Source organism: Thunnus albacares, chromosome 19 (assembly GCF_914725855.1).
Source record: "Thunnus albacares chromosome 19, fThuAlb1.1, whole genome shotgun sequence".
Classification (NCBI taxonomy): Eukaryota; Metazoa; Chordata; class Actinopteri; order Scombriformes; family Scombridae; genus Thunnus; species Thunnus albacares.
Window position 1 is genome coordinate 447334 of NC_058124.1, and position 25705 is coordinate 473038.

A 25705-nucleotide genomic window follows, 5' to 3' on the forward strand; every position below is an offset into this window, starting at 1 on the left:
GTGGCTGCCAAAACAAAGTACTCAGCACCTAATGGGAAAACATACAGTAAAGGACAGACACAACCCATACATCAGAGGCAGGCATCAGTAAACTAACTGAAAAGCTGCTCAAGTTGTGGGAAAGACCCCCAGCACAAGTAGAACAAGGGAAGGTGCCCAGCTAAAGGCTCAGTATGTTCCTACTGTCAAATACCAAATTACTGAGTGGCTGTGTGTCTTAAGCATGCAGTAAGCTCCGTGAGTGTTGAGCCACATCAAGATTCATCAGTTGATGAAATTCTGAACATAAATCTGACACAGATTGATAGTCCTGCAGATGATAAATGGACAGTAAACTTGGGAAGTCTGTCTCAGGAAGTGCAGTTCAGGATAGATATAGGTATATAGGTATATATTATAGGATGAACAGTGAAGGTTTGAATTCAAGCGCTAAATCTGTCACCAAACTGTTATCACAGCATATATGCCAACAATCACAGGAAGCTTCTCTTTAAATGCACAACAAAATTTATTAACTTTAGCAACATCAATTCAATAATGCTTCTATTAACACACATCAATGGGGTTGACCACGAGAACAGGGGCTGTGATTAAACATTCAACATGTGCCTCTGATCACCAAAATGGTGTCGGACAAAACTGAGCATCTGTGTTGCCTGGCAACACGTGTCTGACTACAGAATAAGGTTTGGGTGAGCGTCAGAGCGCATGTGTGTGTTCACATGCAAGTGAGGTCAGTAGGGAAAAGAGGGTAAAAGGACCAAAGAACAAGAGATCTCAGTGATTGTGAGGAGAAAGTGGTGCTTGCTTTTATTTCCACAGAGATGTGGTGTGCTAACGTCCTTATTTGCTGGCCATGGTCTGACTTCAACAAATAAAATGCAACTCACGGTCTCATACACGATGGCAAGCTAACACATAGCAGTCCGAGCAGTTAGACAAACACAAATCAGTTTAGTGTGATAAACACAACCAAACAAGTAGCAAACAACAATAATACTTCCACAGTGTTCTCAGCAGCAACAACTGGACACACGGTCCGTTAACTTCACAACGACAACAATAAAGCACAAAGTTTAGTAACCTATCTCTGCCCAGACTTAAGCCTCTTACTTGTATGTAGGAGCGAGTAGAGTGTGTTTCAGTCTGTCTTTCAGGTTTCTCGGGCTGGATGCTGATGGGGCTATCCTCTCACTCTGTTGGCGTGTTTCACGGCAGCTGATCCTCGGTGGAGTTGCAGAAGAAACAACAGAGTCCACTCAGTTGAAGAAAAGCGGGGTTATCCTCCTCCTTCATTTCTGCAGGAAAAGTGGGAGTGCTGGGTTGCACAGTGATCTCCTTCATTGGATCCAGTAATGTGCTCGGTTGAACACAAAGAAAACCTCTATTCATCCAGCCAGGTTGAGATGTGTGCTCTTGTTATAGTAACGTACTTCCTTACATTAGCTGTGCAAACAGCTGGAACCACTGTTTGGAGACCGTCTCAGGTATTTATACTGCTGGTGGTGTCACAGCCAGGGAGAATCCCTATGCGTTCCGATGGGTCTCACCCAATGGGAGCCAAGAGTTTGACTGCCGGATTTCACACCTGGGTGTGAGTTGAGCATAGTATGAGGGGAGTTGAATTCCGTTTTGGACTCCTTTTGTTTGACTTGGCAGCGTTTATTTGTCATCAGGCCTCAGTCAGGCTTTATGACTGCGTGCAGGCCTGTCTTTGTCTCATACACGGTGAATGAGGCCAAACACTGTGCAGGTTAGTTTACATTGGGTCTCCTGTCCACTCAGAGGCTTGAAGACTAAAGGACCATTTCTCATTTATCCTCAAAAACTTTTTTTACTCTTCCTATTAATACATGCAAGCAGTTCTTTCATGCAGTGCTTTGAGCTAAATGCTAACATCAGCATGCCAAAATGCTCACGATGTCAGTGTAAAATATTGGACAATCTGACATTTTGACCTCATAAAGGCATTAGATGAAAAGTCAGAAGCTCACCAAAGTTATTACAGATCATCCAGAGAGAACATGATGTCAACATTTGGCACAAGTGGAAGTCACCAGAGTCATTAGGATAAATTCTCTGGGAACCATGAATGTTTGTACCAAATTTTGTTGTAATCCATGTAATGGATGAACTCCCCCTCCCCTTTTCCTTTCTTTTCAACACCTCATACCTGTGCAATGTCCAGAAATTATATAATATATATATATTTTCTATATATATTTATTTATAGAACTCTCTTTTTTTATATACTGTTTTTTTTTTTAATCTGTGTTTTTAACGGTATCATGCTCGTAATTTTGTTCTGCTTTGCATCACTGATGATTTGCTGAATGACAATAAAAGGATCTTGAATCTTGAATCTTGAATCTTGAAGATACTTGACTGAATAAGATTTGGCCTGCTTTTGGTGCTACAGATACAGTCAGGGACACGGAAGTCATTTGAAATTGTCCTTGGTGGACACTCAGTTGTATTTCATGGCAATTTAGAAGGTCAAAACAGGGAGAACACTGTGTTTTCAAATTTTCATGTTTTCCACATTGTTGTTGACTTGGACTTTAGGCTTACACACACACACACACACACACACACACACACACACACACACAACTAAATAAACTCACAGCAACATTATAGATGGCCATGCCCACAGCTCGGTGGTCATTGATCTTCTCCGTGGAGATGGATTTGGTCTCATAAGCCAGGAAGATGCCAAGCAGCAGCAGTAAGCCTTTATAACCGTACACCACACCTGCAGAGATGGACAAGATGGCATCTGTGAGGAATGATGGAATTGTTTGTACTGCAGCTCATATCAGTCAGCACTTAAAAAAGGTTACAGTCAGTTCGCACAGTACTTGGTACTTGGTATAGTACTTTAAAAGACCATACCGGTGATTTTACATGTTTGAACTCTAAATACAGACTCTCTATACTTGAAGGACCAGTGTGTAGGATTTAGTGGCATCTAGCGGTGAGGTTGCAGGTTGCAACCAACTGAATACCCCTCCCTTCACCTTCCCCTTCCAAGCTTGTAGGAGAACCATGGTGGCCATAAAACTTGCGGAAAACATGAAAGGCCCTCTCTAAAGCCAGTGTTTGTTTTGTCCATTCTGGACTACTGTAGAAACATGGCAGTGCAACATGGCAGGCTCTGTGGAAGAGGATCCGCTCCCTATGTAGATATAAAGGGTTCATTCTAAGCTAATGAAAACACAACAATTCTTATTTCAGATGATTATATACTAATTAAAACATATAAATATTATATTCCATTTCTGCCAAGTCTGTTCCACTAGATTTCACTAAATTCTTCATGCTGCACCTTCAAATCACACCATGTGTAAGACTGATTTACTAGCTTCCAGGCTACATGTCAGTTCATACCATTGTGCTTGGACAAAGATTTTTACAAAGATGCTAGACTAGTCTGAGATCCATCATAGGGAACACTTTGCCACATTTATTTACTATTATAGTTGGCTTTTTAAAAACTCTTTCAAATGTAACAGAGTCTGAGATGTGGCACAAAAACATGAGCACTAGGTTGGAGTCATCAGTTCACACAGATAAATACACTGTTCAGTTATCAGGGATTCAGGTGCTGTTGCCCCCTAGTTTTGAAGAAGAAAAGGAGAAAAAGAAGAATGTTAAAAACAAAAACTGAGAAAAAAGCATTAATGAGTATCCATTTCCTGTGAGTTACAATTCCATCTCATCATATTATTTAACCCTTGACTTTCTGTGGTTGAAGGGTGTAAAACATTTTTTCCATGAAGTGTAAATAGTTAACCATGTGTATGAAAAGGTCCATAGTAGCATTTGGAAACTGTCTTTTTACATGCAGCAATAAAGATCTTCAGGAGTTAGATATCACCTTTGCACAAACATTCAGGCACATCTCCAAGATACAGAGAAATAAATGAGACATCCATACTGAGGCCCAGTGTCCTTGACATTAAGCATCCCACTTCCCACTATAAATTGCTGAATGTATGGACAAAACCAAAATATGTGGGCATGGTCCACCATTGCAGTTCTACACTTTCTCCAAAGTACTGGTTCTCAGGTACACTCATTTGGATTTTAGCTAAGGAGTTATAAAAATCTGATATTTCCAGCAAAAATTTCTCCAAGTCAGTGAATTGGTAGAAGTACACTGAGTTTCTCAGGCTTGTAGCCACACCTCCTCAGGTATTTTCATCTTTATCTCTTTTTCCCCAACGTTCCCTTGTAGAATTTGATGAGTTTTTGTTCACTTATTATACAGTAGTTGTTTTTGTCAGTGACAAAACATGACAACCTACTCCAACCAGTAGAAACACTTATACAATGAAGAGGTCATTATAGTGGCAGTAAACCAGTTTAATTCAATATTACCCTAACAAACTACAGCATCTCTCCACTGCTGCTTACAGTGTGTAATCACTGCTTGATATTTATTTATTGGATTAGAACCATGACATCACATCCTTTTTTGGTTACAATTGTGTTGGACTGACAGCACATGTGACCTTACAGAAGATCTTTCATGGGCTAAAACATGTTGAGCCAGTGGTATGGTGACACAGATAGTGATGCAGGATTTGGTTGGTATTCCACTTACCTAGCCAGGTGTTCATCTTTTCTGAGCTGCAGTGCTCCAGTAATGGCTGGATTAAAACATCCAGGTCTCCTTTGGGGGCTTCTCTGGTGAATTTCTGCTCACATACACACAACATGAACACAAGGGTGAAGCACAGCAACACACAAACATATGAAATCAATTTCAACACATATTATGAAATCTATTTCAATTTAGCTAAAATAGAATTATTCGTGGGGGTTTATTTTATGGAAGACTATGGCTGCCAATATAAAAATAAAATCATCTGATCACAGTGAAATTTCATTTTCTATCTGAGCGCAATTGATGTAATACAAAATTAGAATGAAAGATTTTGAAATTTAGTTTGCATTTTATATTCACTGCACAATATTATTTGCCGAAATGGAAATAAATGGTGTTAAAACAATTATTTTATTAATGGATTAGTTCATGGAAAGAAAATTAATTGTCAAAAAATTGAATGCTATTTATTAAGCAAAAATGCAAAATATTTTGCTGGGTCCAGCTTCTCAAATGTGATTTTGATATGATTTTTTTTTTCATTTTTATGGGCACTATTGTGTGGAATTTTAATAAACAAAACAACAAATCAATCGGAAAATAATTAAGATATTGATAGTGATAATTAATGTTAGATGTTGATGTAAAAATTTAAATGAAAACTTAATTGACAGAATTTTCAGTGTACCGCCTAAGTATAACACTGCCATAATGATTATGAACAAAATTTAATGTGAAATTGACTTATCATTTTCAAATTAGAAGACACTATTCTTTTGGATTTGAACTTAACAATTATAAAACAGAAATTTCCTCTCTAATGAAAACAAAATGAACTTTTGACTTAAGATTTCACAAAAGAGGCCTGAGAGAATCCTGCCACAATAGAAATTTTCATTTTCATTAGAAATGTGCAAAATAGTATATTATGTGCAAATAGTATACAATAGTTATGGTGATATCTCTAGTCTCTATTCTATTTTTAGTTATTCTATTTATTTTTATTTTTTTTATATTTGAGTTAGTGTATTTAGTTGTTGTATGTGACTTAGCCTTAAACAGAATTGTTTCTGTCACCTACCTTGTTGTTTTTGTATTTTGATTTATATCAAGTAAAGTAAACTGCTATAACAATGAAAATTCCCTTTGGGATTACTACAGTACTCTCTTTCCATTTCTCCTTCTCTCCCTGTCTATCTGTCTGTCTGTCTAAAATTGTACTTTTAAAATGTTAATTTTGTTGTAGGTCATGTGCTTACAAATGGACTTTTGTTTAAATGATTTCATTTTAATAATGACAGCCACATGCTTCCACAATTTTCATTTTTCTACTTGCTTTATTACTTTTTCAAATTCTCCAGCCCAGTTTAACATTATTCAGACACACAGGTTTAACTCATAAATGCAACAGATTTTGACAGGAATTTAAAATGATTTTTGCTCAAAATGTTTTTTTATGAAAATATGAATGGATGATCATACCTCCACTGTGATATGTAATGGGTCCACAATCTGCCAGATCATGAGAGACAGGACGTCGATGCTGAGCAGAACGCCAACAGTAGCGTAGAGTTTCCACGGCTCCAGGTGCTGCTGGGAAACAGGGGGGTGGTGGTCACTACAGAAGCATGGCAGGGGGATCAGGAAAAGGCACAAATCCTCTCTTTCTGATTTGTGAGGGAAGGATTTATGAAGCCATAAATAGACTAGCCCAAGCTGGACGAGAAAACAATGATCCATCACTAACTGAGGCCAATTCAATCTGCCCTCAATGCACTGGGCCATGACAGGGAAAGAGACAAAAAGGCCATACTGATGAAAGCACACAGCTCCCTGACTCAGTCAATAAATAGAGGTGTTCCTATATGTATTCAGGTTTAAAGAAAGAAAGCTTTTGTGGGAACAGGTACAACACTATAAAGTGGTTATTGATTTTGCTGCATTATTCCACAAGATCAAAGCTTTCTGGTTATTCAGCTGGAGTGAATATGGAGAAAGGTACAAAGGCAGCAGCAGGATGTGATCCTCCTCTTCTACAAGACAATGATCTACACTGTTCATCTACACAATCACAGCTACAGTTACAGCAGTTATCCTTATCCTACGCCTCATTCTCTCTCTATCTGTCCTTTGCCAGTGTGTGTAACTCGGCAAGTGTTGAGCATTCTGCTCAATGAAATATCCACACTTCTTATGTACTTTAAATAGACTTGATCTGTCCTACTTATTTTTACAGCATCTTATCCATTCCACAAGCATGCTAGTGCTTATTAGAAATCAGTGCCAAATCTGCAGTGCACAATTTTACATCCAACGCTAGCATTCTGTGTCAATGCAGAGTAGTATGTCCTTTATGTAAGTGGAATAAGTGAATTAGCATTATCTCACAGAGCGCATTGTTTTTCACTTGCCTACAGCCATTCCTCCCTTTACCTTATTATTCATAACAGAACAATTAATTACATTATTAAGGTCTAGTTGACATGGTGGGTGTATGTGGTGTGCTGTTGTGTGTAGCCTTGTATTATGTGTCCTGTGTGTTTTTTGCTTTGTGCTGTTTGTTATTGTGCTGTTATACACTGCCTGGCCAAAAAAAATTGCCACCTGGATTTAACTAAGCAAATAGGTAAGACCCTCCTATTGGATAATTACTGCATGGGTGATTATCTTTTAGCTGGCAACAAGTTATTTAAGCCCAACTGATGCAATGAGTAACTTCTCATTTCTTAAACAACCATGTCAAAAGACACATCCCGTGGTTGTGGAAAAGATGTTAGTCTGTTTGAGATGGGTCAAATCATTGGCATGCATCAAGCAGAGAAAACATCTAAGGAGATTGCAGAAACTACTAAAATTGGGTTAAGAACTGTCCAACACATTATTAAAAACTGGTAGGATAGTGGGGTACCACCATCTTTGAGGAAGAAATGTGGTCGGAAAAAAATCCTAACTGATAGTGATCGGCGATCACTTAAATGTTTGGTGAAATCAAATCGCAGAAAAACAACAATAGAATTCAGGGCTATGTTTAATGGTGAAAGTAAGAGCATTTCCACACGCACAGTGCAAAGGGAACTCAAGGGATTGGGACTGAACAGCTGTGTAGCCCTAAGAAAACCTCTAATCAGTGAGGCTAATCGGAAAAAAAGGCTTCAATTTGCTAGGGAGCATAAAGATTGGACTCTGGAGCAATGGAAGAAGGTCATGTGGTCTGATGAGTCCAGATTTACTCTGTTCCATAGTGATGGGCGCATCAGGATAAGAAGAGAGGCAGATGAAGTGATGCAATCATCATGTCTAGTGCCTACTGTACAAGCCTGTGGGGGCAGTGCTATGACCTGAGGTTACTGCAGTTGGTCAGGTCTAGGATCAGCAACATTATGTGCCCAAAGAATGAGGTCAGCTGACTACCTGAATATACTGAATGACCAGATTATTCCATCAATGGATTTTTTCTTCCCTGATGGCACGAGCATATTCCAAGATGACAATGCCAAGATTCATCGGGAAAATTGTGAAAGAGTGGTTCAGGGAGCATGAGACATCATTTTCACACATGGACTGGCCACCACAGAGTCCAGACCTTAATCCTATTGAGAATCTTTGGGATGTACTGGAGAAGGCTTTGCACAGTGGTCCAACTCTCCCATCATCAATACAAGATCTTGGTGAAAAATTAATGCAACACTGGATGGTAATAAATCTTGTGACAGAAGCTTATGGAAACAATGCCACAGCGAATGAGTGCCGTAATCAAAGCTAAAGGTGGTCCAAAGAAATATTAGAGTGTGTGACCTTTTTTTTTAGGTGGCGACTTTTTTTTTGGCCACGCAGTGTATGTTTTATTTGTAAAGGACTGCAGATAAAAATTAGCTTTAAAGCTAAGTCTGGTGCAGTACATTAAATGTTAACATTTATGTTTAAAACTGTACATTGCCCCAATAAATAAAATACAACATTTAAAAACTACAGTAAGTTAAAGTAGTAGTAAAGTTAAATGTGTTAAAAAATTACCTAAACAAACACACTACATTATCTGTCCCTAGTCTCTAAAACCAAATTGGCTGTGGGCAAAGTCTCCATGAGAGAGCATGCCACACACACCTGTCTCCCTGTGTCCTGCATGTCAGTGAGAGGTGGACTTTTACTGATGATGATTAACATATACTCAAGTACTGTACTTAAGTACAATTATAAGGTACTTGTACTTTACTTGGGTATTTCAATTTGATGCTACTTTATACTTCCACTCCACTACATTTCAGAGGGAAATATTGTACTTTCTACCCCACAACATTTATGTGACAGCTTTAGTTACTTTTCAGATGAAGATGATTTGACACAATGGATAATATAAAAAGATTTTAAAATACAACCCATTGTTAAAGGTGAAACCAGCCTTTTTGGCTTTTGATGTCTTACAAAAAACAGTGTGTAGTCGGGGTCACATTTCAGATGTCTATGAGTTGTTAACAGCTCCACCAAATAGTGATTTTTCCCTCTAAACATCTCACACGGTTTCATTTCAATAAAATGTTGAAATTATCCAATATTTCACCAAAAATCCAAGATTAGAGAAAAAAAAGTCCAAAAACTAACCAACCCCTAGGTTGGACTAAACTAGCTAACTGTATATAAAGTAGTGTAAACTAGCTCCACCTCCAGCAGCTACAGTAACATGCTGCTCTAACACTGATGCTTCAGTATTAATAATCTAATGATGTCATATATAAAATTATATCAGTCAGAGGGACCAAACCACTACTTTTACTGCAATACTTTAACTACATCAAGCTGATAATACTTATGTACTTTTCCTTAAGTAGGCTTTTTCATGCAGGACTTTTATTTAAGTAAAGGATCTGAATTCTTATTTCACCACTGTGTAACTGTGATGGATATTCACTGATCTCATGCGGTGGCCATCGGGCTGCTAATTCATCTTTTATGTTATTATTTATAATCTGCTTGGGGCAAACAAAAATTGTGGAGCTGAAGCTCCTCAGCAGCCTTAGAGCTATGGCTGTGTCTGTATGTCATGGTAGATAAAAGCTGACAGGTACTGTAGAGTGAGAGACATGCTACATACAGCTCACTCTCTCCTGCACTCTTTAGAACATGTCTGACCATGCGACTCAGGTATCATGTAATTTGTTTTATTACGGTAGACAGTCAGATATCTGATGTCAAACATAACACGTTATAACATGACGTGATCAAATTCGCGTATATTTTTTAAATTTGAAATCTGGGGGAGAATATTGGGGTGCTTAAGTTCACCAGCAGCCACAAGCTGGTGTCTGTTCCCAGTTGACTCATTTGGTGGCTGTGATAATGGTTTATTTAGCAGCTATTCAAAATAGAAGCAGCTGGAAATCATTTCATTATGTTTACCATCCATATATTATTTTCAGATATTGATTTTTTCTAAGTCAAGGGGAGAAACCCCCCTCCAAAAAAGTATTAATACAGTTGGGAAGGGTCCTGCTTTTTTTTTTTTTTTTTAAATAAAATTTAATATAAGATTCTCTTCCATTTCTTACCCATATAAAAGTTACATCAAGGTAACTTCTGTTTTACCTCATCTTGTTACTGAGTAAGAGAGTTGTGCTGTGCCGTTTCTGTGTTTACATTATTTTATTCACTGTGTTAGAGAGTGTGATTATGGTGAGCAGAAGGTTTACAGTGGAGATGTCTTTGTTAAATATGTGTTAGTGAAAAGCAGCAGATCATTGAGCCTTTTTCCAACTTGCTTCTTTACTTTCAAGAATCTCCACCATTGTCAGCAACTTGCAGGAGAAAACACAAGCAGCCTGAGCTGACCAATCACAGTTCTTGTGGTCTCCATATGGTACCTCTGTAGCTGCTGTAGCACTGACATATAATTACATTTTTGAGAGGGTGCAAATCAGCTATGGTGTAGGCTATTGCACAGCTACAGCAGCCCGCTGCCCCTAATATTAACCATACTGTAGCTGCCACAAGCAAATATTATAGAAAGAAAAAATGTTTACATTAAACATATATGATAGGTCCTCTGCATAACAACTTATCTGTTGGTGAGGGTTAGTGTACAGTGGCAGATGCAGTCAAAGCACAACACATAATGACAGAGGCATCAGACATGCTCCCAGTCAATGGTACTGACTTTGGTTTTTGATTTTAAACGCTGAAGCAGTGTCTCCAACCTCAGAGAGAAGGACTGCAGCAGCTGTGGGTATTAAGTAACTTAAAGTGAACTCAATCGGTTTTGACATAGCCCTCGATAAAATAATCCCCCCTGATAGGCTTTCTCCAACTGAAGATGTTCATAAATATTCAGTAATAGGCTGTATCTCTCTGCCAAGAGGATTCTTGCTCTTGCCTCGCAGCAGGAGTGTCTGTTCTAAGACGTCCTGCCTGACATGTCCTCCGACATACAGTAAACAGGAGAGGCAGAAGGGGGTTGAGGATGGATAACTAGAAGAGACCATCTACCACTGGGACCAATTGGAGGAGTTCACTGGCCAGGCAGAATGATAAATAGATGCTACACAATGCTAAATGGCAAGCAGAGGGCCAACTACATCTCTGTGGGCTAATTATAGAAGCAAGGGAGAGAGTTAATGTAAAAACAAAGCACTTGATTGGAGAATACATCATCTCTGGCTGTGAAGCTTGCCCTTGAAGGGGATGATGATCAAGTAAAGCCTAACCCCCCACAGCTTGGCAGAGGAGCCCAGGGTGGACTTAACTTTTCACTCCTGGAACATAAATCCACAGCTTCCTTGTCACATTTACCTTTCTCTTATCCTTCTTCTCATCCTTCTTGGTAAAGACAGTATGGACCCACCAGATCTTGGTGAACATGCTGCCATACGCAAGGCTGAAACCCAGACCCAACAGCCACAGGCGGAACTAGGAGAGAAGAAAAGAAATTAAAGACTTAATAATGAATCTGATTAATATGTCAAACAAATGAGCAAATCAAATCAGCTCCTCAGTCACCCTCCATCATTAAGCCTGGTTTGAATTAAATAGCTTTTCAGAGATTACCTTGAAAGGAAAATATCCTCTGTCTCTCTCTCTGTTACCCTATCCTCTGTAATACAGCAATGAATCTCCCTTTACTGAGGTGGAAGAAGTATCAGATGAGTAGCAACATAAGGAAAGGTGAGAAATTTAATCAAAGATTAATTCAAGCTTGGGAAGGTAATTGTCCTTTTAAATAGGAGGATGGCATTAGCATTTTGTTATCCTGCCCATTGAAACTAAAGGGACAGATGAGACACCAACCGATGACTTGAAATTCCAGAAATGTAACTGTACAGCAGGGCTATTCAATTACAAATTCAATTGGACCAGATTTTAAAACTAGGAAATGGAGATGGGCCAGACATTTTCAGCAGCCTATTTAAAAAGTTTCTTTTTATCTTTTGGTTATAACAAATTTTAAACAAATAGCAATTATTGTTATATTATTATTGTTATTTTTGGTCACATATATCTGACCCAGGTACATCACAAAGGGCAAACACAGAATAAAAAAGAGCTATCAACATAACACTCATAACAAGTGGCAATAACAGTACCCAATAACCCACACTCTCTCTCTCTACCAGTATCTCCATATTTTCACTAAAAGTGCTTGTTTTTCCTACTGACAGGCTCAGATTGTTATTATAAGTGTCTGACAACATTATGGAAAGGCTCCCTACAGAAAAATAAAACTTTTTTCTTTACCTTTTGCTTGATCCCGTCTGTTATTGTGTCTAACCAAGTCTTGCTCAAGGAGAAGTAGTCAGTTGTTGTAGGAAGACAGCTAAATAATCTGCTAAATATTCAGTCATGACTTTGAATATTTTTAGGTAACACAAAGCCACGCTTTCTGTAACCCAACACAACAAACTCTTTCCAGCACTCCTCTCTCCAACTCTCACTCACATTTCCACTGTTGCCTTCCTGCAACAACTCAACTCTCACAAGATTTCAGAACATTGATGGGGTGCAGTTCAGTCGGGCAGGTGTATGTGGTTTGTCCAAGTGGTGTTGCTGTACCTAGCTGTCCAAGATGGCGGACCAGCTTGTGCATGAGTGACACATCCCACATCTCACATGCCCGGTTGACTCAGATCCTGTAGTGACAGGCAGAATATATTTCTCACGCTGGTTTTGTTACCTGACTGCTTACAGATTTTAGAACACGCCTGCAGTACTGTAACTATTTAGGCTACACAACAACATTAATTAATAATTTTCATAAAATAATATTACAATTAAAATATTAAAATTGCTATTAAAATTGCCTATTTAATTCAAGCTCGCTGGGTCAGTCAGAGGTTCCTTCTAGGCTGGATGTAGCCTGTGGGCTGCCAGTTGCTTGGGCCAGCTGTAATGTCTTTCAGCCTAACCTGATGCGCCAGATGGTTTGTTACACAGAACCATCGTCTTTGGAAACTGTTTGGGAAAGGGCAGGCTTTTTCAAAAAAATACTTGGCAGGTGATTGAATGAACCCTCTGTCTATCACCGTCTTACCTTGCAAGGCATGCGAGATCTCAAGATCATGTGAGATTCCTCATAGGACACTGATTGGTCAAAACCACTGGTGGTTTAGACACAAGTACATAACTTGAAGCCTGACAAGATGGATTCTCGCATGATCTTGTGATGTTATGATCTTGCAAATCCAGCTGCCTGTTTGGAAGGGATTTGTTTTCAGGAGGGATGTGTTTTAGCTCTGATCTCCTCTTTGGAGGAATACCACAATATAATACTGACTTGCAAGAAAATTATTAGTATTTTGACAAGTATGCTGGTACAAATTGTCAATTTTTTTTTTTTTTTTTACTGAGTATCTTCTTTCTTTTCTTTTTTTTCTTGTTTTATTTTACACAAACATAAAACACATATACAATATTCACACAAACAAAAAGCACAACTTACAACAACAGACATACCACATAAATACATACAATACTGTGCAAAAGTTTTAGGCACTTTAGATGTTTAAATTCTTATCCATCATGAAATGCCATCAGAGAGGCGTCTGATAACTTCCGAATTTATTCCGCAGCATGACATCGACCCCAAACATACAGCCAGAGTCATAAAGAACTATTTGCAGCGATGAGAAGAGCAAGGAGTCCTGCAACAAATGGTATTGTTGCAGGACTCCCCCCCCCCCCCCCCACACACACACAGACCTGATCTCAACATCATAAACTTCCAGTTAACAGTGTCAAAGGCTTTCTCTAAGTCAGCTATAAATATCAAACCAGGCAGATTATTCTTATCATAATACTCAACGATTTCAAGGAGTCGCCTAATATTATCACCTATAAATTGGCCTTGTAAGAAACCTGTCAAACCTGGTCAAAATGTATTAACTGTTGAATGACTTGTTTTAATCTCAGTGCAATACATTTGGCCAAAATATGGGCATCACACCACAAGAGTGTTAGGGGTCCCCAATTGTTTAATTTCACAGGATCTTTTGCCGGGCCATTTGCATCATGTTTTAGCAACAGAGAAATTAGCCCCTCTTTTTGAGAATTAGATTGCTGCCCAACATCAAAGAAAATTTATAGCAGGCTAATAAAGCGTCCTTAATTTCAACAGAGAAGGTTCTATAAACCTCCACAGGTACCCCATCTAGACCAGGAGCCTTGCCATTCTGAAAAGACCATATGGCATTATATAACTCTTTCTCATTAAAAGGACCTTCACACAATACCTGCTGCTCATCTGTAAGCTTAGGACGAGGACATATCAGTTGTAGATTTAGCAGTTGTTCCATCTTCATTCAAAAGTTTCACAATATTCTTTCTGGGTATATTTCTATTTTGAAGTTGCAAGAAATGTTTGGTGCATATTTCACCGTATTCCATCCATGTCACTTTACTTCTATATATAATCCCTTTAATCTTATTCTGATAGAGCCTCTCTAATTCTTTTTGCTTCAGATCCAATAATTGTAGATCATCATCAATATGAGTAGACTATTCTCATTCAAACGAGTTCTAATATTTTATAATTCATCCAACGGTGTTTTTTCTCTGTCAGACATTTGTTTATATTTCCAAGAAGAATACTTTATGGCATAACCTCGAAATGCACACTTAAAAGCATCCCATACACTGTGTGGATTTGCGGAACCAATATTAATAGTAAAAAATTCCAAAATAAATTGCCTTGTTATTAAAACTAAAGTCTTGTCTTCCAGGAATGATTGATTAAATTTCCAATAACCTCTTCCCCTGTTAATTTCAGAAAGATTAAATTTTGATATAATAAGATGATGATCAGAACAGAATCTTTCAGCTATCACTACTTAACTAACTTTTGTGATTAAGGAGAAAGAAATCAGGAGAAAGTCTCTTCTACTGTCCATGGAGTTTCTTCGCCAAGTATATCTGATTAGATCTGGATTCTTTATCCTCCATATATCAAGTCCATAGCAGACATTATAGATGCAATGGCATAGTGTTTTTGATCTTGATAATCTTTTTGATCTCATGCTCTATCTTTAGCTGGGTCTAGGACTGTGTTGAAGTCCCCAATGATAATTATCGGATTATCATAACACTGGATCATATTACACAGACTTTTTTAAAAAAAAAGGACTATTATTTGGTGCATAAATTTTAACTAAACATAAGTGTAAATTCTTAATTGTAATATCTAAAATAATTAATTGACCATCCATATCGTGTTCCAACTTATGTAAACAATAATTCAGATGCTCTCTTAACAGAATTTCAATACCTCTCTGATTTCTTAACCCACGATTAAAAAAGATGGGCCCCTTCCATTCTCGCATCCACCTCCCTTCCTCTTCTTGAGAATGTGTCTCTTGTAGACATATTATATCAAACTCCTTTTTGTTATTCAACTAAGTAAATATTTCACGTCTTTTCACAGTATTGGCAAGCCCATTACAATTGTAACTGGCAAAGGGTCTCATTATTCATCATAACTTAAAAAAAGAACAAAAAAGAATATAGAATGCCTGCATATAGAACTTTATTAATAATCTTAGGTACTCTGCTGTTGCTTGTCTGTCAATGTATGTACAAATAAACTAACAAACATAAAACACAACAATACAAAACAAATTTAAGACTAGTAGCATGAGCCTAGTGCTAAAAGAATAACTAGCAAGTAAGTAATAGTGGGGTGGACCACAATCTTCAAAAAATAAATAAAGTCACAATAGTCAAAAGTCAACATAAATTCATAGTTTAGGTATAATCTTCATGCATTGTTCATCCACGTTAAAGCACAAAAGTATCAGTTGGTGGAAAAAGCCAGGGTGTAATATCAGTGTATAGTTTATCAGCAACAAGCCTTACCCTGCTTTTCTTTTGCTGCTTAAACTCCCAGTATATGGGGAGAAGTTTATTTCTTCGGTACACAATCTCAGAGGGAAACTGTTCACTGATGCCAAAGGGTTTTTTGGAGAGATGCAAACCCCGACCAAAAACCAAGTCTCTGTGTTTATTTGCTTGAATCTGACAATGATCCATCTGGGTTTGGAGGGACTTTTGATCACCACGTCTTTGAATGAGAGATTATCTACAGATGCAGGATGCTTCCGTTAGCCCAGCCTGTGCACTCTGTGGAAGGTAATCCCCTTGACAGTGTCACTGTCCAACAACAGCTCCTTAATGAGGAAACTTCTACTAGTTTGCTCAACATCCTCATCTTTTTTCTCGGGAATGCCTCTAAAAATCAGGTTGTCACGCATAGAGTGCGTAGTCAGTTCCTTCATCTTTTCTCTCAGTTTGCAGTTTTCACCTGAGATGTAGTTAATTGAGCTCTACGGCTGTTTAACTTTCTCTCTCATGACTTCAACATCCCTGCATGTCTGCTGCAGAAGATCCACAGTAGATTTCACAGTGTCTTTTAGCTCCTTGATATCTCCTGACAAAGTGTCCAGGATATCTAGCTTCTGTAATTTTTCATTGATTGCCTGTAGAACATCCTCCATAATATTAGTTTTTGACTTTGGCCGGGAAAGATGCGCAGGTGAGTTCTCTGGACTGCTATCTATGTCCCATATGAATCATTTGGCTGGTTGACTTGAATATTTAATCCTATATTCTCAGTTTGAATCACCTGTTGTCTTGGGCGTGCTGCCCTCCATCAAACAAAGAGACGGGAGAAACTGCTCAAAATAGACTCCGGCAAAAATCAAAAATCAGATTTTAAATCTCCTGCATTTAACAAAGTTAACCACCCAACGTTACTTGCATGCACATTCACTTGCGCATGCACATTGTATTTACTGGTACAATTTGTCACTGTAAACTAAAAGCTGGTGACGCCTGTGAGATCAATTGTGCACGTGCAGAGCTCAGATCTGACAGCAACAGGCAGAAGTGTCTAGCTGGCCGAAAAGCAATAGAAGATGGAGAGTTTGACCAATCATAGAGCTGGATTCATTCCCCCTGCTTTCACCCAAATTTCAAATGGGGATGATTATGATTGACAAATGTGTAATGTCATTTCAAGAGACTACAACCTGACATCAATTTATCCCTCTCGTTCCCCCTCCTCACTCCAGCTGGCTGATTCCTCAAGTGAGGACAGTTCCTTTAACTCCTTTGCAAAGATAAATGTGGAAATTTGAAATTGTGAATGAGTTAACCAAAGTTAACAGAGACCTGCCAACCTTGGGAAAATATTTAATGTTAATAATGTTAGCCTTACGTTACGTAATTTGCAAGCTAGCTTGCTTGTTCCCCAGACATTTAAGTTGGCAAAGTAACATTAAGTTATATTGTCCGTGTGTTGCACATTGTTAAACATGGCTTTTCATAGTACTGTATTGTTGCAGCAAAACCCGTGACCGTAATGAAAGGAGCAGATCATGGCACGATGAAAAAAAAAAAAGCGAGTGCATGTGACACAGAAATAACCTTACCTAACAAGTTACCTGTGTGTGTAAAAGGAGGAATGGGCCTGTGGCCTGCTAGGTGTTTGTGTGTGTGTTTTGGCACTGTAATCATTAACTTTGCCTACTCAGCTTGTATTGTTATTAGGTCATCATACCATTAAGTCTACCTATAATGAGAACTGTTGTATTTACCAGCACAAAAATATTTCTGTCACCATAGCCTCAAAATATTCTGTTTAGGCTGGTTTGGGTTTTACAGCTACATTATCATCTTTTCAAATGAGCTTAAAAAGTTCAATTATTGTGGAGGTGTAGACAATAAAAACTATATAAATACAGCATACAGTAGGTAAGTGTGTAGCCTTGTTCCTTGGTAAGCTAGGTAGGTTTAGGTAGGTGAAAGACAAACAGACACTGTTATGCATAAATTTTGTACAATAATTAAATAAATTTTTTTTCTTTAATTTTCCCTTTATCTCGTCTGTTTGTTATTGCATCTAACCAAGTCTCGCTCAAGGAGAGGTCTCACAGAGATCTTGCGAGATTTGAGTTGTTGCAGGAAAACAACGGTGTCCTGAGTGAGAGTTGGAGAGTGGAGTGCTGAAAAAAGTTTGTTGTGTTGGAGTACAGAGAGCGTTGCTTAGTGTTATCTAAAAGATTTTCAAAGTCATGACTGAATATTTAGCAGATTATTTAGCTGTCTTCCTACAACAACTACTGTCATGAGATATCCAAATGAGACTTCTCCTTGAATGAGACTTGGTTAGACACAATAACAAAAACAACGGATCAAGTGAAAGGTAAAGAAAAAAGTTTTATTTCTCTGTAGGGATCCTTTCCATAATGTTGTCAGACACTTATAATAACAATCTGAGCCTGTCAGTGGCAAAAACAAGCACTTTTAGTGGATGCACATGGAGATACTGGTAGAGAGAGAGTGCTACTGGTTACTGTAATTGCCACTTGTTATGATTGTTAGGATTCTGTGCATGTGATTGTTCGGATTCTTCTTTTTTCTTTGTGATGTGCCTGGGTCAGATTTGCAACCAAGAATATTTTTTTTATTTCAAAAGTGAAACAATTCACATTACCATGTTTACTACATTCGTTTGCATTTGTTTAAAATGTGTCATTACCTAGAGCTAAAAAAAAAAAGGTGTGCTGCTGAAAATGTCTGGCCCATCTACATTTCCTGGTTTTAAAATCTGGCCCAACAGAATTTGTAATTGAATTGCCCTGGTTTAACATGTAATGTGCTGGAACTAGAGCAGTTAATACTGAAGTGGCCATTAGGTGGCCAGAAACATTACTCCAGTGCCTATTAGATGTAGCAGTAGCAAGTTAGCCACAGCTTTTAAAATAGTATACTGTATCAGGGAATTATATCTTTCTCCCTTCCATCTAACAAACCAAACAACAAATGTCTTCTTAAATATGGGGTCAGAACAGTGACATTTACATTTTGGCATTGAAAATAAAATTTGGCATTCAAAACAAAACCTGAACTGAAAAAGAAAACATTGGCATTGAAACACTTGTATTGGAAAATGTTGTGTCGGCACTGAAACAAGTATTGGCACTGAAAAAAGTTCCACTCAAAAATACGGACATTAAAAAATTACAATCTTACAATTTTATTATCTTATTTTATTTTGATATTTTTTGCATGATGATGTGTTTTTCCAATGTCAATCTTCAGATTTTTTCTTCATGTCTGTCTTTCTTCAGTGACAGATTTTTTTTACACTATCAGTATTTTTTCAGTGTCACTGGTTTTCAGTTTCAACTTTCTCTTTTTCAGTTTCAACATTCTGTCACAGTTTTGGCATACAGAAGAGGGTCCTTGCTGTGGGCCTACATTACTCAGTGTGCCTTGTGATGCAACGCAGATTGGATATCCCAGAGCAAGGTGTCATGGCGGATATCAAAATCTCTGCGGAGATCAAAATCTCTGGCTCAAAAGCCAGACTGTTGTAATTTTCACTCTAGGACTGTTAATATCTCACTTTATTAAGAATAAATATTTTTTCAGGCGAATAAGTAACCATGTAGATTCCAAATATGTGGTCAGTTTATTCAAATAACGCTTGTAAATCTGCTGCAACATTTTCGGACATGTGAGGAGCCACTGGCCAGGTGAAAGCAGCGGGTCATCTCAGCCGCTAGCAGCCTGAGTCCTGCGTCATCATCCCCAAATGATCTAATGAACTGATCTGTGCAGCTCTTTGGTGATTCACTGCTGGTTCTAATGTCTCCGTAGCATTTTGATCTACAATATAATCCTCTTGGAAGATAAATGTTGGAGTCACAGATTAATTGTAGCTGCCACATTAGTTTGTCTGAATGTACAGTGAAGCTTCATGTTCTTTCTGGACAGAACAGCAGCGCTGTCTCTGTCTCTGTGCAGATATCACCACATTTACATTAATATAAATGTATTAAAACAAACAGATCAGTCTTTATTAAATTTCGTTTTATTTTATTAAGCATCTTCCCGTCCTCAGAAGTTTGTACTCCCGAGATGAACTTGCCCAGTGCTCAACACACTGGCGCCAGAATAAGGGGGACAATGAGACTTTTTGTGTCTCCACTTTCAGGTGTTATGGTAATAAAGTCTGATATGTTGATAAATCTGAAGCCTCTGAGGCGCCAGAGCGCAGCACCATTACGCACGTTGGTTCACTGTGTTTACCTTCATTAAATCAGCTGAAAATGACACCAGGCTGATACATTATAACCACACACACCTCTACACATATCAGCCTGGTCGGTTATCAATCAATCAATCAATCTTTATTTATATAGCGCCATATCACAACAGAAGTCATCTCAAGGCACTTTTCACATAGAGCAGGTCAAGACCGTACTCTTTAATTTACAGAGACCCAACAGTTCCCCCATGAGCAAGCACTTGGCGACAGCGGTAAGGAAAAACTCCCCTTTAACGGGTAGAAACCTCAAGCAGACCCCGGCTCTTGGTGGGCGGCCATCTGCTTTGACCGGTTGGGTTGAGAGAGAGAAAGAGAGAGGGGAAGGGGGAGGGGGGACAGAAGAAAAACAATCACAACAACAAACAACAACAAGCACAAGCATCAACAGACAGGGAAGGATGCCATCAGGACTGTGAAGAACCGCGAAGGTTCGGCCCGGGAGTCAGGTTTTCCTGTGAGATGAGAAAGCACAAAAAACTCCGGGGAAGAAGCAAAGTTAGTGACATGCATTGATGTTACATGAATGCATACAGATGGAGAGGAGGAGGAGGAGAGAGGAGCTCAGTGCATCATGGGAAGTCCCCCAGTAGTCTAGGCCTATAGCAGCATAACTAAGGGCTGATCCAAGGCGAGCCTGGTCGGCCCTAACTATAAGCTTTATCAAAAAGGAAAGTTTTAAGCCTACTCTTAAACATAGAGAGGGTGTCTGCACCCCGGACTGAATCCGGTAGATGGTTCCAAAGAAGAGGAGCCTGATAGCTGAAGGCTCTGCCTCCCATTCTACTTTTAAAGACTGTAGGGACCACCAGTAAGCCTGCATACTGGGAGCGCAGTGTTCTAGTGGGGTAATACGGTATTATGAGCTCTTCAAGATATGATGGTGCCTGACCATTAAGGGCTTTGTAGGTTAGGAGAAGGATTTTAAATTCTATTCTAGATTTTACAGGAAGCCAATGTAGTGAAGCTAAAATGGGAGAAATGTGATCTCTTTTTCTAGTTTTAGTCAATATACGTGCAGCTGCGTTCTGGACCAGCTGGAGAGTCTTTAGAGACTTGTTAGGGCAGCCTGATAATAAGGAATTGCAATAATCCAGCCTAGAGGTAACAAATGCGTGAACTAGTTTTTCTGCATCTTTTAGGGACAGGATGTGCCTGATTTTTGAGATATTACGTAAGTGAAAAAAGGCAGTCCTTGAAATTTGTTTCAAGGACTGTCAAGGTTTCAATTTGTTATAAGTCGATATTCTACCTTTTTATGAATGACATGTCAGGTTAAGAGGGCTCATCATAGCCTCTTTTCCGACCTTCTTTTCAGCAAAAGTAGTGTCTCGAATTTTATTCTTGAGACACATTGCAGTGTAAATGCTGTTGTGTAACATTAATTACTAAACTATGTGACCATTTACAAGATGAGATAGGCTTCATTAGAATTATGGCTGAAATAGCATTGGGCCAGTGGTAAATCACCAAAGACCTGCACCAGGGCTGGTGACTTTTGACTTCAGCTTGGTGTGAGATTTGTTCCATGATCTTGGTGTTGTTTTCAGCCAATTTAATGAAGGTAAATGCAGTGGAACCAATGTGTGTAATGGCACTGTGCTCTGACGCAGCACCTCAGAGGCTTCAGATTTATTAACATATCAGGCTGCCCATTTTGGCTGGAGAATGTTTAATTGAAATAACGTATTTTTTATTTTAAGCATTAATCTGTTATTATGCTCCAGACACATACATGGTTCTGCTGCCTATTTGTGCGTCTCCTCCCAGTAGTTCACCGTGCACGCAGCACTGTGCATCACAACACCACACAGACGGGCAAGGGAAATTTCAAGGGCAGGAAAATACCAAACTGTCTGTGTGCTGCTTGCGCTGGTCGTTTTGCTATCACAAAAAATAGGGCCCAATGTTGTATTTGGTGGTCAAATTATTTAAACTAGTCTGAACTGGCAACCATCATAGGCTATTCACAGTCCTCTGTCTTCTGATTAGGATTGGATTTAAAGGTCGAACATTTTTGAGTAGATATTATCACTGTGACCGTAATACCTGGCTTTAGATATTACCACTTTATTACCATAACACCTGAAAGTGGGGACACTAAAAGTCTCATTGTCCCCCCTATTCTGGCGCCAGTGTGTTGAGCACTGGGCAAGTTCGACTTGGGAGTACAAACTTCTGAGGACGGGAGGATGCTTAATAAAATAAAACAAAATGTAACATAGACTGATCTGTTTGTTTTAATACATTTATATTTATGTAAATGTGGTGATATCTGCACAGAGACAGAGACAGCGCTGCTGTTCTGTCCAGAAAGAACATGAAGCTTCACTGTACATTCAGACAAACTATTGTGGCAGCTACAATTAATCTGTGACTCCAACATTTATCTTCAAAGAGGATTATATCGTAGATCAAAATGCTACGGAGACATTAGACCCAGCGGTGAATCACCAAAGAGCTGCACAGATCAGTTCATTGGATCATTTTCTCCCCGAGATGACGACGCAGGATCTTAATAAAGTGAGATATTAACAGTCCTAGAGTGAAAATTACAACAGTCTGGCTCAAAATCTCTGCCATGACACCTCGCTCTGGGATATCCAATCTGCGTCGCATCGCAAGGAACACTGTGTTTTATTTTTCAGTGGAACTTTTTTCAGTGCCAATACTTGTTACAGAGCCAATACAACATTTTCAAGTGTTTCATTGCCCATGTTTTCTTTTTCAGTTCAGGTTTTGTTTTGAATGCCAAATTTTATTTTTGATACCGAAATGTAAATGTCGCTGTTCTGGCCCTATACTTAATGCCCTCTACAGATGAATCCACTAGCAGCAGTCTCTTCATTCTTACAGTATGTACCAGTTGCTATGGAGATTGAAGCTCTGACATGTCAGTTACCCCTGGGACACACTGGATGCGTGAGCAGCGCGTGTGCGTCGCGGAACCTCTTGCTTTTCATTTCAGCACCCTTATTAACAGGTTAGAGCAGCCACACAGCCCGGGTGTCATGTGCGTCTCACATGAGGCTGCTGCATCGCTTCATCTAGAGATTCGAGGTCTCGCCTATTTTCGCCGCGTGACTTGCAGTTCTCAGCAGAAATACACAGGGAAAACGATAGAAAGATAGGGCTGCCAGTGGCAGAAGCGCTGCAGCAGACACGCTTCCTGTGTGGACGCTGTAAGCGTGCCAGACGCAGCAGTTCAGCAACGCAAACGCACTGCTGAGGTTCACGCATTCAGTGTGTCCCAGGCGTTAGACAGACTGTCATCACCTATAAAGTCTACATTACAACCCCCAGACAAGATCCTGTTGTTGAAGTGCCCAACACTTGAGGATACTGCATAATGTTAAGTGCTAAACTGACAATGTTGTCAACATGAAATCATTTTACAAAGCAGCATTATCACATTATCATCTTTGTGTATAATTTAAATGATTAAAAAAAACCTTTTAGTAACTGTAAAATAAACAAAATAGTAATAATTTAATAATTAAGTAATAATTAATAAACAAACAAGGCTGTTATATTTTCATCCATTGCAATTTTGGGATGTTGAGTTTGAATTGTTTTGTTAAACTACAACTGGATATCTGCTATGGACATCTGTCATTGTTTTTAACATTGTATGAGCAATTAGTCAAACTGATGATGATGATTATGATTATTTGCAGCCCTTCTTCCCATAGCAATACTAATAATATTGAGTTTTGGCAGTTTTTAAGTTTGAATCAATGTGTTTGGAGCAACATTCATAGTGTACCTGGCAGACGACAGGGAACTGCCTCCTGTGGACATGAAGGCCATCAATACCCAAAGGGAAGACAGCAGCTAGAGCCATCATACAGCCCACTGCAGTCATGTTATTAAGGTAGGGCTGAGAGTTCTGAATGTACCTGAGGCAAAAAGCAGAAACACACATTCATGGAGATATACATAAACATTTAGATAAACAAACACAAACAGCGGGCTCATACCATAGTGAAAGGAATGGAATGCCTGGAATGCATGTCTGTTGGTTTAATGTCTTGTTTCTTCAAACTTCAATCATCCAATCCACCAAACACCAAACAAGAGTCAATGGCAGAATAAGCTGTTTGGCATTGGCAGATTTGGCATATTTTTTATGGGCGCAACCCACATACTCAGCTCTGCTGCTCATCCCACAAATGCATGTTCCTTATAAATGTGGCACCATTTAAAAGGGGAATAAACAGGCTTTCCAATGGTATAAGATTTATTGCCAAGAAGCATTTTTACAACAAAGAAATAATCTACCAAACACAAATTTCCTTACATTTTGTGCTAAGTTTAGATAGGACTTACTATTTTTGAATTTTCATCTTCAAAGCAACAAGATAGTCACTTAACTGTCTCATTAATTGAAATCATGAGTTCTTTCACTGCCTACATTTTAACTGACACTAACATTGCTTTTACTCATTAAATGTCGACATTTCAGTTGAGTTTTTTTATCTTCAACTGACAGATCAGCTACTTTTAGGTCTTATACTTCAACTGACATTTTAACTGCTGTCAGTGCTTGCACACCAGCTAGCAATTCAGCTACTTTTGGTGGACACACTTGAACTGTCTCCAGCACTTTCACTTCAACTGAAAATTTAACTTCTTTAATCACTCACACCTGACCTACTCTCTGTAGTAATGAAACTGACATTTCAGCTACTCTTATTTTGGAGAATTTACCTTCTTTTTATAAGCTAGTGAAGACAATTGGTCCTCCTCAGGGCAGAAATCCAAGAAACACACTAACGCACGCACACACACACACACACACACACATTCACAAAGCTCAGGGTCACAGTGAAAAAAGAAAATGTACTGGCATGTTAACATACACACACACATACACCCACACGCCTACACTATCATGCACAGAAGGATATTTGTGTCTGTCAAGGCTATATTTCCCAGTGCACATACAAACAGACACACCAAGCTCTTCACTGTTATCCTCCCGCTGTCAGAGTCAGACTGTCACCCAGTCCAGAATATTAACTGTCTGTCAGGAATAGAAACCACACCAAATCTGGATTCAACTAGCTGCCTCATGCATTCTTTTTAGGAGTCAAAATTAACATGTACATTGAGCCCTGAAAATATTCCATAGATTATATCACCTTGAAAAAAGTATTCATATCAATATTAAAGGTATGTTTTTCTTCCCTTACAGCGTAGGTCCTGAATGGTATTCCATAAAAAAAAAACCAAAACAAGACTTATTGGTCCAGTTTAGTTCCTGTATGTGCTGCCATTTCAACTGCCTCAAATATGTATGTTCCCATTAACTTTATAAGAGGTTTTAGTTCGTGTGTATATTAGATGCTAGATTTATCTACTGTGTATGTATACTGTACAGAGTACAATAAAAATATCTATTTTTGGTATTTTAAAAGGTCTTTAAAATCAATCTATGCAACTTAGTTTTGATAGTTTCACATTTTTGATATTATAATACACTTTTGTGGAACTACTTGTATATT

General features: G+C 38.7%; 1 protein-coding gene across 1 annotated transcript in view; it reads right to left on the minus strand.

Annotated features, from left to right (window-relative positions):
- LOC122970467 (gamma-aminobutyric acid type B receptor subunit 1-like) overlaps positions 1 to 25705 on the minus strand; it is a 158019-nt gene that overhangs the window by 30392 nt on the left and 101922 nt on the right. The window contains exons 11-15 of the mRNA XM_044336615.1: positions 23965 to 24097; positions 11393 to 11509; positions 6095 to 6202; positions 4610 to 4703; positions 2628 to 2755 (exon numbers count right to left, since the gene is read on the minus strand). Of these exons, the coding sequence (XP_044192550.1) occupies positions 2628 to 2755; positions 4610 to 4703; positions 6095 to 6202; positions 11393 to 11509; positions 23965 to 24097 (580 nt within the window). The remainder of the gene's footprint in view (positions 1 to 2627; positions 2756 to 4609; positions 4704 to 6094; positions 6203 to 11392; positions 11510 to 23964; positions 24098 to 25705) is intronic.